This window comes from Platichthys flesus, chromosome 5 (genome assembly GCF_949316205.1).
Source record: "Platichthys flesus chromosome 5, fPlaFle2.1, whole genome shotgun sequence".
Classification (NCBI taxonomy): domain Eukaryota; kingdom Metazoa; phylum Chordata; class Actinopteri; order Pleuronectiformes; family Pleuronectidae; genus Platichthys; species Platichthys flesus.
Genome location: NC_084949.1, coordinates 12,945,019 through 12,961,546, shown reverse-complemented (window position 1 = coordinate 12,961,546; position 16,528 = coordinate 12,945,019). Strand labels below are relative to the sequence as shown.

At 43.4% G+C, this 16,528-nt stretch overlaps 1 protein-coding gene across 2 annotated transcripts; it reads left to right on the top strand.

Moving 5' to 3' along the window:
* The first annotated feature begins 248 nt into the window (after positions 1-248).
* On the top strand, positions 249-16,202 carry map2k7 (mitogen-activated protein kinase kinase 7). 2 transcript variants are annotated; one of them, XM_062387447.1, is made up of 12 exons: positions 249-511; positions 2,639-2,686; positions 5,319-5,463; positions 6,390-6,456; positions 7,978-8,091; positions 8,922-9,041; positions 9,299-9,406; positions 9,497-9,676; positions 9,869-9,949; positions 10,142-10,284; positions 10,367-10,412; positions 10,519-16,202. In XM_062387447.1, exons 1-12 carry the CDS (start codon positions 388-390, stop codon positions 10,660-10,662), a joined length of 1,320 nt encoding a protein of 439 aa, XP_062243431.1. In that variant the 5' UTR covers positions 249-387; the 3' UTR covers positions 10,663-16,202. The 2 variants fall into 2 exon arrangements, with proteins under 2 accessions (XP_062243431.1, XP_062243432.1); XM_062387448.1 differs by lacking the exon at positions 2,639-2,686 and having other exon boundaries at positions 251-511.
* The last annotated feature ends 326 nt before the right edge of the window (positions 16,203-16,528 follow it).

Below are 16,528 nucleotides of genomic sequence, written 5' to 3'. Positions count from 1 at the left end.
GCCTGACTATCATCATTTAAAGTAAACATGATCTTTTGTCATGTATAACGCGAGTATTAATAACTATATCATGTGGCTATTATATATTATTTACATTCATTATAATATATAACATAGGACTAGTATCATATGTAAAACATGACTAAGATCCTAAACAACATATGTCTATTATGATATATATCTCGTGACTATAAGCTGTTATTGACTTTATAGGAATGAAGGCGCATGAGGACAGAGGTGTGACAATACTGCAGTGCTCGTGTCTATGCGTGTGCGTTTGCGTGTGCGTGTGCGTGCCCTGCCTGCCACAGGGAGAGAGAGGGAGAGTAGAGAGAGAGGGGGGAGTAGAGAGTCTGCTGGGAGCTACATGGTGCTCAATTTTTCAAGATGTCGTCGCTGGAGCAGAGGCTGTCGCGAATCGAGGAGAAGCTCAAGCTGGAGAATGAAGAAGCTCGCCGGAGGATCGACCTGCACATCGACATGAGCCCGCAGCGGTCACGTCCCAGGCCTAGTGAGTGTCCACCGGGGAGGACCGGGGAGTCGGTAACGGCCAGAATAGCCGGGGAAAGATCGCAGAGGCGGAGGGAGGGAGGGAGGGGAGGGAGCTACTATTAGCTACTACCTGCTAACAGGCTAGCTACATAAACAAACATCGACTGGGTCGCTACATTTCTTTGGGGGGTTAAATCACCTCATTAACCAGAGGGACGTTTCGCACAGAGGTTCGAATAAAAACGAAAACGCCCGGCGAGCTGTCATGAAATATGCCGCTGCCAGTCACGTCCCGAAATCTGTTTTGATCCAGTGCTGTCAAACATGCTAGGCTAACGGGCTAGCACCCTGAGTGATCGTCGGTGGCAGGCCCAGCGTCAGTCGGAACATTTCATGGTGTCCCTACAATGTGGATGTGCCCCTGACAGAGGTGCCATTCCGCCCAAGCGTCTCCACAGGGTCCTCCAAGTATTCATTGGTGTGTCTGTTCATGACTGATGGCGGCAGTCCGGTTTTTTCCTGCCGGTTCTGACCCTTAACGAACAAGACGCTAATTTGTTGCAGCAGCTACCGCATCCAACGCTAGCTAACGTCAACCATCAGGCTTCGGCTGGTGCTACGTTCTAAACACGGTTCCCATCTGACACGACTCTGTGTATAAAGCCCCTCGCAGTTTTCATTGGATTCAGTGTTAAAAGAGGTGGTGAGGCAGTAACGCTGGAACCGTGTGAGAGGAGAGAAACTCGAAGGTATATTTCAGCATGGAAGCCTCTCAGGGACATGCAGACGACCACTGTTGTTGGACACACACACACACACATCTTTGTTGTTATGAGCAGCCTCTGATATTGTGTCTACACAGTAATGTCACTGATGAACACCGATCATTCTTTTCCCACAGATCATCTCTCTCATCCATGTGAGGTTTGAGAGACGTTTCCCTCAAACCTGCTTCGTTCTCCTCCCCTCATGTTCTTTTTAAAGATACCGTGTTGTGAGGTCACATTAGCTGCGTGTGAGAATGAAAGTGTGGATGAGTGAAATGTAAGGTTGGCGTTATTCTCTCTCTCTTTCTCTTACTCTTATTGCCAACAGAAGCCAAGAATAGACTCAACGGATGAACTGATGAACCAAAAACTAAACATTGGCTGCCTTCATTCGCTCACAGCAGAGCGCTGACTCAATATTTAGTGCAGCACGTATCCCTCCCCTCAATTCACCCTGCAGATTACTGCTCCACTCAGTCCAATGTAATTAATAACATTATAAATCTGGGAAAAATAGAGACATCCCTGTTACAAACACACCAGTGTGCCACACTGCTGCACTGGGTGACCTGTGCTTTAAAAAAATTGTAATTGTCACGATAAATGTAACATTTTAATTATTTTAAGTTGCAAAGACTGACTTTTGCTCCCGAGTGAAGGTCGTGGTTTTATCTCTTCTTTGTCAGCAGAAAATGACAAACTCTTGATAAGAAGCAAAACATCCAAAAACCAGCAGACGAAGCCGCCAAATATTGAACGTTATCCCCATAGGCTTTTCCATCGTCGGTCAACAGCGGATATGCTCTGGGGTTAATCATGTGTTATACATTGTCATTATGCTTAAACCTTTGCTATATCGCCATTGATTAGAATTATATTCTGATTATTATAGATATTCTTTCATTGCTCAACGTACATTGCCACGAACATGCCACTTAAAGGTATTAATCTGCAATTGAATATAGCCCCAAAGAAATCTTCACTCGTGTTTGAGTAAAATCCACAGTCTTTAGCGGTCTACAGGACAAACAGTATGTTTCTTACCTGTTTTTCAAGATTAATGACTTCCATACAGACCAGTGAGCTTGGGGCTGAGATTCTCAGGCAGGGTGGGAAGGCTGGAAAGTACTGAGACACCTACTAAAGCATTGATTTTGGACTTCCCATAGGATTTGCAAACAATAAGAGAGAAAGAGAGTAACGCCAGTATTATACTTTATTCACTGCTCAAATTTGTATGATTTATAGAAGTCTGAGAGCTTGGGTGTTGTCGTGTTTGTCTTTTGCGATGATGGTGGAGTGTGTGCGCACGTGTGATCGTCTCTGTAGTACAGTGCAGTAATGTGCGTGTGTGTGTATATTTTCTTTCCTCTGTCTAGTCATCGTGATCCAGCTCAGTCCTGCTCCAGCCCCTTCCCAGCGTGCAGGTATCATTCAATCCATCGATCTCTCTGCCACTGCACTTCTCTCCCCCACCACAACCAACTCTCCCCAACCACCTGTGTCCCCTGTTTCACCTCTGATACCCTCCTCCCTCAGTCTGTTTACCTATACCACCCATAACCCTCACATTTGCCACTGAATATAAACACAGGCAGCTCTTAACATTCTCACCAATTTGGTTACATTTGTTTTGCTCCAAATTGCCGGATAGACTCTCACTAGTACTTCTTCACTGATTTTATCTATGCTCGTCAGGCTCCCCACGCATCCTGGAAAACCTGGAATTATAGGGAGTACTTTCCACCACTTCAGTTTCAAGTCTTTCAAGTAACAAAAATATGTTTACAACCAATGTAACAAGATCACACAACCTTATTGTACAGTTCAGTGACGGATCGCCTGCAGTTGAGAGACTTCATGCCTCAATCACTTTCACCCTGCATTGTTAAATAAGTAACAAATCAAATAGTTGTCCCGAAGTGTCAGGTAGAACTCGTGCAAAATATGTTATGTCTTTAAAAGGGGGGGAATCCTCAGTTCATCATTTTAAGTCTTAGAAAGAGAAACTAAGGGTCAAAATAATTATTTGTTCTTTTACTATTACTGCTCAGGGGCACAAGTTTAATCCATTTTAGTGAAACAGGTCCAGTCCTTGACCAGATGCTAATATTTTAGCCGCCCAGTTATTCACACCTCCTCCCAAATCGCACCCTCTCTCCATCTTTCCATCCCTACTCCTCCTCTGCTCTCTCTCTCTCTCTCTCTCTCTCTCTCTCTCTCTCTCTCTCTCTCTCTCTCTCTCTCTCTCTCTCTCTCTCTCTCTCTCTCTCTCTCTCTCTCTCTCTCTCTCTCTCTCTCTCTCTCTCTCTCTCTCTCTCTCTCTCTATCTCTCTCTCTATCTCTCTTTGGCTGTGTGTGTCTTTGCCAGTGGCAGGGCAGTGTTGGTGTGTTGATCTTCACAGTCTATATGTGTGTGTATGGACATGTGACAGATCATTAACCTTTGTATTGCTGGAGGCAGAGAATCACGGTGCATGTGGCTTTACTGCACGGCACAATGTTATGGGTTGTGTTTTTGTTTGAAACAGTCTCTAATCCAGCTTCCCCACTGGTCTGTCTGCAGGAGTGCTGTGACCACTCAGGCTTCTCTCTCTGTTTTCTCTGTGTGGCGACTGAAGATTTGACTTCCTGTCCGAGTCTGACCGTCTGACTGACTGTCTGACTTCCAGCTTAGTCTTTGCTATGTAGTCTTGGCTGGATTTCTCCGTTCCTCTCTCACATCTGACTGTTTAATATTATTTGTTTGTTATTCATCTTCTGGCATCCCCTCGCTGCTCCTTCCTCTAGCAGCGTCACTCAGCAAGCAGGAGGTGGTAAAGCAGTGCCTGTGAATATCTTGTGTGTTTTATGTGTCTGCCCGTCTTCTCGGTGTCTGCCCGTCGATCCTCTCATCCATCCATCTGGAGCCAGCCGAACTGTGGAGATATGATCTGTGCCAACAACTGCCTGAGTCTTCCTTCCTCTCTCCACTAACCCCTCCTCCCCTTCACTAACTGGTTCTCCGTTTACAGGCTGGTCCATCCACAGGTGACTCATGGATCCAAACAGTTTCAGTGGAGCTGACAGTCTACTGCCATGAAAATGATAATAGTGGTTTTCAAACTGGTTTTGAGAATTTCTAAAAGTAGCTGATTTTACACGGATGATGATTAGTATGGAGTTAAACTCGAAAGAAATCAGGGATCTGAAGCTTAATTGACGCAGTGTCAGTAATTGATCATCCTAGCTGCTAACCCTCACACGCCTGATGTTTCAAGGTCAACACATGTCCTCTGATGCTCATGATTTACACCTACGTTTTTAAGAGGCCTGAAGCATATGACTTCTGTTGTGAGCCATCGATTTGCCATACAGTGTTATAAAGTCCTATGTGTCTTGGTAAGGCCGTTTGGCTTTCTTTGACAGCAGATTACAGTTTATTATAACTTTAGTTTCATTTTCTTTGATCGTTTCGATTTGTCCATGAAAAGAGGTGATGCAACAAAGGCGACCCGTTACATGTTGTAAAGAAGACACTGAGGTTAGCCAAGTGTATTTTGAAGAGAAGCTGAGCAGTAAAATTATTTTCCAAACCGTCCATCGTAAACATTTCACTTCTCGGCTCAACTCCGATCCACTTTAGTCGCATAGTTTTACCTATTTACAGTTTTCTTTTACAATGAGATATGACCTCATTATGTATAACCTCACAAACTAATAGCTAAAAATTTTACCGGAATTTACTAAAAACAACCTGTGGACATTTTAAGTGAGTTCTACACCGGATGTCGTGGATCACGTTCATTTCTCTTCAGACTTTTACTCTGAGAAAAAATTTAAGCTGAACTGATGCACAAAACGTTAAAGCAGATAGTTCACAAATAATAATACGTTGTCACTACCTCTGTCTTACATACAATCACTAAAATAAGGAAGTCGGTAAATGCATGAATGAACAAAGCCCTCTTATACCCTCTGGCATGCTGGCCTCTGGTGTAGAACACACCACTCTGCCCTCTGCTCTCCTGTCTCTCTCTAATGTTTCATGTCTCCCCCCCGCCCCCCCCCCCTACCCAGCGCTCCAGCTGCCACTGGCCAATGACGGAGGCAGCCGGTCATCGTCTTCAGAGAGCTCGCCTCAGCACCACCCCTACCCCGCCCGCCCGCGACACATGCTCACCCTGCCCACACCCCCGTATGGCCTACAGAAGAGTCTAGAGAAGTATGTCGACATGCTGAAGTCCACGTCAGAAATAAGTCATGAGAAACCGCATTCACTGTAGTGCTGGAACAGCCACAAAGACTTTTGTTGTATAATATCATATTATTTAATGACTTACTGCTTTTTTTAAGAGGGTGTTAACATAATTTTGATTTAAAAAAAAAAAAAACGGGATCGTTAGCTAAATAATAAGTCGAATTAAGGGATTTGTGGTCTTAAACAATTTTAAGTACAGTGGAGAAGAATGGATTTGAACATGGAGACAAAACACTTACATGTTGTCAGATGTAAATTCGAAGGAAATCGTGACCGAACATTTGCCTTTCACGTATGTGTTGCCTGCAGCAGGAGATCGATCATGACAACAGGAACATTTCAGGAACATTCAAGAGACGGGGCGTCTTGTTAGAGAATGCAGGAGGCCTGACATGACGTATAAATTATGCTGTGGAAATGGCAGTGTTTTTGTTTGTAGCTCATCAGCTCCCGCCTCCGGTTTGAGTCCATCATGTGATAAGTCATTGATACGCCCGCTCGCTGGGTGGGAATTTTCTAGACATTTTCCTGACGCATTGACTCCCTCTGACATTTTATTGGCTGGAAAAGTTCCTGATTATGGCCAGAACAACTGACTGCGTTCTTACATACAGATGCTTTCAGGAAAATGTACAGACTTGTGTGCCTGCCTGAAAGCCGCTCTGTTTTTTGAGGACTGAGCAGGATGAGGGGTCATTTAAAGCAGAGCAGGTTATTTTACACCTAATGGATCCACATGTAGAGAGTAGGGTTGAAGAGATGCACAGAAACACACAGCATCCATTTGTGAGTCAGAATTCTCTCTCATCTCGCTGTGGGTGTTTCACACTAAACCATACCTCATAATGCATTCGAGTCACGTGACATTGTGTCTTCTTGTGTCCTCGCAGTGCAGAGATTAATCAGAAACTGCAGGAGATCATGAAACAGACTGGTTATCTGAAGATTGACGGTCAGGTGAGTTGTGCACACAGACACATGTTAATTTTTTCAGGTTTGGAATTGCTAATCCTTTACACCTAAAAACCTGGATTCATTGTCATGTTGATATTCTTTATTTTCCTAATTGTGAACAAATCCAATGAAGAGACAAAAATATTCAAAACAAATAAATACGTATCATACTAAGAATGGTCTGTTAAGTCAAGCTGAAAAAGCCTGATCCTCTGTGTCACAGAAAATGTAATTGTGTTCCAATGAAAACGCCACCTCCTTGGTGGAGGTACTTAAGATACTTGAGATAGATAAGACATAAATGAGAAATTAAATGAATACTGGCTTTAGTGTCTTTTTGAGACTGGGGTCAAACATTAACACTTTTTTGGTTTCGTCAGGATCCTGAAAGAGAAAAATAAAAGTAGTTTTAGGTTGGTTAGGAAATGACACATTCACTCATTCCTTGTCAGCTGCTGATGTTTCTGACTTATGTTTGTGTAGTGAGCTTAGAGACCATCGTTTAAATAGGCCAACGTTAAACACTGTCAAAGCAAACATCAAAACCCCAAGTGTCCTTGAGGGTTTCTCAATCAGAAGAACAACAGCCTCCTCCTGGCATGTTTTCCCACTTTGAACGAGATATAATCAAGGAGATTGATTGCGATGGCCTCATTTGGTTGTTTAGTTTGTGTCTCTTTCAGCCTTCAGGTTTAGAAACCTAGTCGAGGCCAGTCAGGGTTTGGAGATGGAGAAAATGATGTGACTCATCGCTGCACTCCAGAAAGTTTTCACTTCCTCTCATTAGCTGAGGGGGTGCTACATAATGTTGTCAACGAAATGTCGCTCACAGTATCTGAATCACCGATGATTTGTGGTTAATAAAGCATGGAAAATGATGCATCTTCCCACTTAGTGCTGGTATTCTAAGTCATGGCCCGTGGGGGAGCATCTTAATTACACATTAAAACATGTTTAACTGAGTAACCAAGAGGGTTAATGTTGCATTACGATGCAGAAAGTCAGAATTGGTCTCTATGCACAATTTTCAGCTTGAAGTGTTTTGTGAAGAAACAACATGCAGTTGACTGTGAACCCGCTCAGACCTGGTGTTAACATCTGTCCTGAGAAATCCTATCACAGGTTGATCAGCTTTAAGTTCAGGTTTGGACGCACTCAGATGTGTCCTCATTGCATTCTGAGATCAGATCACTGGTACAACATTGGGAGGTGGTGTGGGATGCATGTAGCCAAGTTCTATTTGGGTCCTGGGCCACATATGAAGGACCACCTACTCAGCTGGCATCATCTGACCCCCGGCTGTTTCACAATCAAACAATCAAACATTCATCCCAAGTAGTCTCAGGAGACACATTCAGGATGCTTTTTAATGGCAGATGGGAACACGCGTACTTAAAGCTGTCCACTTGTGATCGGATTTCTCAGGAAGGATATTAATACCAGATCAGAATGGCCCTTGTTACCTGTAAAACATATTTTAAGCAGGACATATAATCATGTTGTGTTGTGTTTGTGCATAAACAGCGGTATCCAGCCGAGGTGACAGACCTGATTAGTGAGGGGGAGATCGGCAGTGGGACCTGCGGACAGGTTTTCAAAGTACGATTCAAGAAGACAGGCCATGTCATCGCTGTCAAAGTAAGACCCCCCTGCTCTTGCCTGTTTTCATTGTTAACGAACCAGCGTACAGTGTGCACAGGATCCAGCTACAAAAGCTGATGATGGCTCCTTAGTTGGTTAGTATGTCTAGTGATGACAAAGGAATTTAAATGGAACAAAACGTTGGCATCTTCAAGAACAGCTGCTGAGCATCTGTCACCGCGAGGAAATCAGCTGCAAACCTCTTTTTTCGCTTGTTTTACACCTGACAAAGAAGTTGGCAAAACAACTCTGAACAACATAATAGATGGTGCTGCTGAAGAACAGATGCTCTGTTGTTCTCCAGCACTCCCACTTTTTATATATTGTCTTGATTTGATTCTGCTAATGTAACACAGAGCCGGTGTGGCTGAAAAGAATCAGACAGATGTCTACAGGCTGGTTGTTAAAATGCACATTAAGATGATGTGCATTTAGCTTATATGAGTCAAGCTCTTTACTGGAATATAAGATACATTTCAGAGAATAGTTTTCCTGATAAAAACAAGTACTAGAGAAGTATGGTGAGCTTTGTTTTGAAGAGGTAGCCAAAGATTTCCCCACAGGGACCGTCAGTCAGCGTGTTCCAAACATGGTAGGAGCGCGATGCTCATCCCGTTGTAGTCACACGCTCTCATTTTCTGCTGTGCTTTAATTGTAACTAGTTTACAAACACAGCAGCACTAATAACCCCACATAACATCCCTACTATTTAAGAGTTGACTTAATTGTAGCCATCCAGGCCATTTAACAATTTAGCAGTCAGTTCCCTGCTGTGGTCTATGTGTTGTGTTTTCCTAATGTGTGTTTGTGTGTGTGTGTGTCACCAGCAAATGCGTCGTACAGGAAACAGAGATGAGAACAAGAGGATTCTGATGGACCTGGACGTTGTGCTGAAAAGTCACGACTGCCCTTATATCATCCAGTGCTACGGCGCCATAGTTACCAACGTAGGTGTCCCCTAAATACATTACTGTGTGTATGCTTAACAATAAACTCAAGTCACAGCTAAAGACAAAGAAACTGCAGCACATGTATACAATTTATACAACACTTGTAACTCAGTAAACTCCCCTCCTGACCTGTTAAAAGAGTTGACTTAATTGTAGCTGTCCAGGCCGTTTAACAATTTAGCAGTCAGTTCACTGCTGGGGTCTATGTTTTGCTTTTTTCTAATGTGTGTATGTTTGTTTGTGTGCATGTTCAGACGGATGTATTCATTGCCATGGAGCTAATGGGAACATGTGCGGAGAAGCTGAAGAAGAGAATCCAGGGCCCCATCCCAGAGCGAATTCTAGGAAAGATGACAGTTGCAGTAAGTGGAAGAAACTCGTATAGAGACGGGGAAAGTGTCACACTGCTCACTCAAGTGTTTTATTCTTAATGTTTAATGTTTCTGCTCCAGATAGTGAAAGCGTTACAGTACCTAAAAGAGAAACACGGTGTCATTCACCGGGACGTCAAACCCTCCAACATCCTGCTGGATGCTAAAGGTCAGATCAAACTTTGTGATTTCGGCATCAGTGGACGCCTCGTCGACTCCAAGGCCAAGACCCGCAGTGCTGGCTGTGCCGCCTACATGGCGGTGAGTGGAAACCCCCACACAATACATTCAAAACCCTCCTACAAGCTCACTAAAGACTTGCATAGATATAGAAATGTAGTGTTTGTGTTTTTAGGCTTACAATTGTTTTTTTATATTTGTAGTTTGCACATGATACAGACACAGATTCACTGATACAATAATGTTGCCTGTCTTTTTTTTTCATCCCTGCAGCCAGAGAGAATAGACCCTCCAGATCCAACCAAACCTGACTATGACATCCGAGCAGATGTGTGGAGTCTTGGCATCTCTCTGGTAAATATACCATAATTTTCCTACTATATAGAAAGAGTGCTTGAATGTGAATAGACAACCAAAATACATGTTCATCAAGAAAAAAGTAACTTTTTGTGTGGTTTATTTTTGGTTTAAAACAGTTACTTTATACCAAAGCAAAGCATTTGTTGTCAGCAAAAGTGGATGTTAATGGTTCCGTGTGTGCTGCAGGTGGAGCTGGCTACAGGACAGTTTCCCTACAAGAACTGCAAGACAGACTTCGAGGTTCTGACCAAAGTGCTGCAGGAAGATCCTCCAACGCTGCCTCTCGGCATGGGCTTCTCCCTCGACTTCCAGTCCTTCGTCAAAGAATGGTGAGTCCCAAACTATCCTTTCATCTGATCACTTTCAAATGCATTTTTTGCCGCCTTGCTTGATGTTTATGTCCATCCACAGCCTCACAAAGGATCACAGAAAAAGGCCAAAATATCACCAGCTGCTGGTAAGTCATCAGTCAGAGTGAGCAATTGCTAGATTAACCAGGTCTACTGGAGGCTCAACTTTTACTAAACCGCCTCTGTCACTCTTTGTCCGTCTCCCTCGTCCAGGAGCTGAGTTTCATCCAGCGTTATGAGGTGCTGGTGGTGGATGTGGCCGGTTGGTTTCAGACGGTGATGGAGCGCACCGAGTCGCCTCGCAGCAGCCAGTGTTACAGCCATCAACACCAGCTCCACTCGCTCTTCAGTAGGTAGCCTAGCCCAGCCCGAAGTGAGCTTAGCCATACGCTAGTCTAGCCTAGCTCTAGCTTTGCCAAGCCCAGACTCAAGTCTGTCCTAGTCTAGCCCAGCGTCATCAGCTAAGCCTAGCGTTAGACCCAGCCCACCAGTCCATCTGTCCACCGGAGAGCCCGGAGAAGAGGAGGAAGCAACGGAGGACTCTAGATGGACAGATGGACAAAGAGATGGAATGAAGGATGGATAGACGACACAGGTGGTTCTCTTTGTAACAACATCATATCTGGACAGGCAGACACGGGGAGGAGGGAGCAGAAAAGGGCCCGACACTGTAGTTAGCTTCTTTTATGTACCCACTGTTACGTCTCGTTACACTATGTCTCACACGCACACACTTAAATGCAAACATTTGTGTGTCTTTTATGTGTTTATACATTTCCTACATTAGTTTGTCACCTACACGTCTGTCTCCAGCATTGATCCAAGCCATTGGATCAGTAAACAGCGTAGTCTCTACACACTGGAACAAAGCATCTGCTACATTAGCACTCACGGGTCACTCTTGTACATAAACGTTAAGGAGGACACCGCAGTGCAATTATGGCTCTTCAGGTGTTTCTACTATCACACACTCTCAGGCTGTATCTGTGTGTGTTTGTGTCTGTGAGTGAGCATTTCCATGTATGTGTGTGTGTTTGTGCGCGTGTGTGAGAGATATCCTGACACAGTCACTGGTTGTTTTTATAGGATTATATTTGCTAGTCATTTATTCATCTTCACACTACAGCCCTAACAAGTTCACCTGTAGGCTCATTTTTAACACATAACAATAGTAGTTATTATTAACTGTGCTATGAAACATGTTTAGAATCATTGTATTTAGCTGCGTAATTGGAAAAAAACACAACGAAAAAGACTCACAAAAAAATTAGTGTTGCATTCCAGATTTGCTTTGTGTTTGTGAGTTAGAGGAACTTAAAGAGATATGGAGGGATGTTTAAAAGAGAGAAGAGGATGTGGAGAGGGTAGAGTCCAACTCTTTTTAGAAGTGCTGGAGAAAAATCAAGGGTGGGAGATGTACGCTCATCGATTACCATTTGAAGGACTGAATATCCGTTACTGGTGCAAGAAAGTAGAGAGAGGTTGAAGATAATGTAGAAGTGCGTTATGATCGAGAAGGCGTTCGGAAAAGAGAGTATCTTGTACAAAGGATCAAAATGGATTGTATGGTATTTCTTGACTTCACTCCCTGTTTGTCTACCTCTCTGTCTGCCTCTGCTGTTTAGAGTATTGTACTGCAACACAGTGTTTTCAGACCAAAGGCTGCTCGTAGCGTGTTGCTGGTGGAGGCCGAGCAATCTAGACCTGACATTATGCAACCTCACAGACAAGTCTTGAGATAAAATATTTAGGTGTTTTTTGGAGAGCAGGGGATTCAGTTAACTGGCCCAGGTTAAGCATTGATTGTTAAACACAACCAATTTATCATGGTTCATTTTAGTTTTATCCCTTCCCTGAGGTTTTTGTGTGTGTCAGTCTCACACAGTAGGCCTATGGTTTTTTTCCCCTCTCTTTTCCTTAGTGTTGGAAAATAGTAAAAATGTAAAGCTCAGCAGATTCTCAGGGTCATTATTGCTAGTTTGTTGTTCCTCCCCCTGAACAAATGATCAGAAATCCAATCAGTTATTTTGTGTAAACTTGCTCATTAACATACAAGATAACCAACAAACAAATTGAGTGGGTGGAGGTGATTGTTATCAAAATAATTTCAGTTTTCTGTTGATCACCTAAACTGATTGATCAAGCAGTGGATACCTACTATTAGCTGAGATTTACAGCTCTCAGATTTAGCATTGTGTTCTTGACTCTGACATGGACACTGAATCTGGAGAATTGAACTGAACTGGTTAACGTAACTTCAGAGCACTGGTTTACAGAGACTGACTGACTAGAGTCCTACTGCCTCCCCTTGGTACAGGGCCATAGCCAAAGCCTGCTAAGTATGCAGACTCAAACCTCCTACCCCCCATCGTGCACCAAACCAAATCACTGGCACACACAGAGACCTGAGGAGCGGCGTTGATCGAGACAGGAAACTGTAAAGTGACAGAGAGAGGATGAGAGATGCAGGAATGTTGTCAAGATGGTAGAAGAGATGAGTGGAAATGAAAGGACAGGAAAACGAGCGGAGAGGACAGAGTGAGGTGAGAAGGAAGATGGGGAGTATTACGAAAGTGGAATGGGATGTTGAAGAAAAGTCTGAGTTGGAAGACAGGAAGTAAGAGATTGAAAAAGGGAGACAGGAAACGGGGATGGAAATCATCAGGCTTAGTTTCACAGGGCGGCCAAGCTCTGAGGCCAGCTGGGTTTTGTAAAAAGCTTTCATTGTGATACACCAACCTACCAATTTTGATTCTAGTCAGTTAGTTACCTTTTTGTGTTTATGTTTTATTTATTACATTGCTACTGCTGCTATGTTTTATTGCTTTAGACGCTGCTGTCACCTCTTTTCCCCAAAGCATACATTTTCTTCCAAGCCAAATAAATGAAATAATGCAAAGTCTGCACGTTTTACCAAATACTGAAGCGCAAGTGTGAAGAGGGCAAGAGCAAGTGAGAGGTTGTGAGATGGATTAGGAGAGAAAGTGCTGGGAGGTTAGCTTCACAAGACAAACTTACCACACACATTATAAACACACACCTCACCTCAGATGTAGCTTTGTGTGTCATGGTAGTAGTTGATTGTCTGTCTCCCATCGTCACGCTACATGTCTGTACAGTGTAGATATAATTAGAGGGGATGTCTGTCTGTCCGGATGCTCTGTCAAGTCCATCCATCCCTCCGTCTGTCCACAGGTCGCCTGCAAGCTTGACAACCTTGACAGTTCACACCAAAGGTGTCCACAACTCAACAAAAATACAAAAGCGTTGTTGTTATTGTTATGACTATTGTTATTGACATTATAATTGATTACTCTCAGCTATGGTTATATATATATATGAAATCTCTCTATAGCTAGTGGGAGGGGGGGTGGGGGTGCTGTAGTATAGCAGTACTGTGTGTGCGTGTGTCTGTGTCATATACTGTACAGGGGGAGACTGGAGCGCTAACACACGCCAAGGGCCAGGCAATACAAGCAGCCAACTCATCTCTGCTCAGTGAGTGATACCAGCCACTGACCTGTGTCAGGAAGTAAGTCAGACTAGCACCCGGGCCACACTGGATTTCAGCACAGTTTCAATGCTTAGGTCACAAACAATAATATTTGCAACAGTTCCTGTGCCTCCTGAAAAGGAAAGCACTCAAGCATATGACTGAATCAATTCATCTGATTTAACAAGGTCTTTAGTGTTAGTGCAGGACTGGAGGATGAACAGCTTCAAACCGTAGTGTCCTGGCATTTAGTTGTGTGTGTGTGTGTATATAGCCAAATACAGCAGTCATACCAGAAACCTCATGTAGCAGCTTCACAGCCTCACGCTCCCAGTGGCCCGGATGTTAGGCCAGCTCTCTTTTAGGAGTGCTCAGCTACAAGCCAATCAAACGTTATAGAATCTGAAAAAACTACTATACGATATCATCACACTCTCTTTTTAAAGAGCAACTCTGGCATCTCAATATTTTATGTCCATAAAAGACAGATAATGTTTTTACAATGGCTCCATTTGAAGCATCACAGGCAGAGACACTTTGACTGTTAGTCCCTAGGATGGGTCAAGCTCCCAAATCACTTGATCGGGCAGTCTGTTAACCTGTTAAAGTTAACCTGCTCTGATAGCGCTCTGTTATCACTGAGATTTCCCCCTAAAAGTCTGACCACACATAACTCATGCAGCTTTGTGATACAGGCCCCTGAGCAGATGGGACAGAGGGTTGGCACAACTCTGTTAGCTCAGCCTTTGACTGTTTTTTATCTGGAGGCCAGGCTGTGACCCTGGACCTGATCCAAAGCTACGGTTTACCTTCAGCAGTGATTGGGGCTGCTCTGCTCTGCTCTCTTAAACTCTCCATCTAACGGGGGCTGACAGTGACAGCTCGCTGCTCAGCCTCCCCTGATTCAAACTGTTGTATATAAATCTGGATCTGGTGCTTGGCATCCATCAGCTGTGCTGCACTGGCAGCACGGCCTGAGGTTGTATCATTGGTGCAATTTTAACTCTAATCATGCTAAGAGACGGTGCAACCCACTCTCATTGTAGCGTTCACTGTTCAGTCTCTGTCTGTGTGTCTCGGGTATAGTGTCCTGACACAAAGCCGGACCCAGTCTCCCACTGTTGAGGTTCTCTGTTATTAAGCTGATGTTGTATTTTATTAACACACGCACACGCTCACTCGACTTTGCTGCTAGTGTGCGTTTCCATCCAAACACCTGACTGGGCGATGGTGGCACGCTACACTTCTGTAAAACCAATCAACCCAGATGTGCCTGTGACACATCTATGTGACTTGTGTGAGGTAACAAATTGACCTGTCTACACACACACACACCAAATGTACAAAGTCAACCCATTCTACACAGCAATGCTGGCTACTGCCAACAGTGGCTGGTTGTGTATATTAGCTTGCTGTGTGCGAGGCCAGCGGTGTATACAAACAGCTAGTTCATAGAGTGTACCTGAGCTGTGGCTTGGCACAGGACGAGAATATGTGTGTGTGAGAGTGTGCGTGTGTTGTCACCACATCTGTAAGTAAACCAAATATCATTTTCACTATGCAGTCATTCAAACCATGTCAGCTTGCCTGGATGGGGGGGAAGCCTCCTGTACATACACAGATAAACCGCAATTAGCGAAGCCGTGTTTTGGTTTTGTTGCCCCCACCGCCCACAGCTAGCTCACAGAGAAATACCAGAGCGAGAGAAGTGTTTTGAATGAACTGACAAATACTTAAGGATTGTACTGGGGTCAGGGAGGGATGTGGGTTAGACTGGGGTTTGTAGTTTTTGGGGGAGATACAGATCAATGCTGTAAAGTATATCGATTGCATGTTATTGTCATGCTGTAACTGCTATTTTTTTGTTTTGTTTTGGTCGGTTGGGGCGGGGATGCACAGAACTTTATCCTTATTTATGATTTTTACACATATAGTCTGTGTTTGTAGTTTTTAGGGAAAATGTCGACTTCATTGTGTTCTTAGGAAAAGACACACTTTTTTGCCTTTTTTTTCTGTCAAATTTGCTATATTTGTTTTCACTTTGGACCCGTTACTAGAAGACGCAGAGGAGGAGCTGTATCTTTATTAGCAGACAGTGTTTGTTTGAAAAAAATGTCCTTTTTCCCCTCATTCATGTGCCGTGTGCCGTGTGTCTCTTTTCATTTAGCAGTGTGAGCAAGCGGAGACGGGTGTGTGATGTTTATTCGTTTACCAAAAGTCTTTATTGATGGTGATTATTATCATTATTAGCTTTTAATTTTGTTTGTTGTTATGTCGATTTTTTTGTTTTATGATTACTATTATAACTGTTTTTATTATTATAATTTTTTTTTATTATTATTATTCAGGGCAAAGATGACACCAAATTGAACAAATAAATTAATGGGTGATCCCAGACAGAGCTGAGAGCGTCTAAAGGTTTCTTTCCCTGGCGGGGTGACATCACCATTTTCTCACTTTACGCTGTTTTTCCATCGAATTAAAACTGCCACATAAAGATAACCTCGAACTTAAAAGTTTAATAGTATTTTTTTTATTTTTTTTTATAATTATTATTATTATATATTGTGTTCCTTTTGATCAGATGTCATGATCAATTTATTTCTTGTTACCCCGGTTAGGGTCATAAATCGTGTGCTGTTATTTTATGCTTTCCACCTCCGTTCATCCCTGCCCACTGCTTTTTGGATTTTATTTTGAGGATTATTATTTTTCTATTCTTTCCGGTTT

Coding starts and splice junctions, on each gene's coding strand:
- map2k7 (XM_062387447.1), top strand. CDS start 388: ATGTCGTCGCTGGAGCAGAGGCTGTCGCGAATCGAGGAGAAGCTCAAG. Junction 10,285..10,366: donor CAGTCCTTCGTCAAAGAATG/GTGAGTCCCAAA, acceptor GTCCATCCACAG/CCTCACAAAGGATCACAGAA. Junction 10,413..10,518: donor CAAAATATCACCAGCTGCTG/GTAAGTCATCAG, acceptor TCCCTCGTCCAG/GAGCTGAGTTTCATCCAGCG.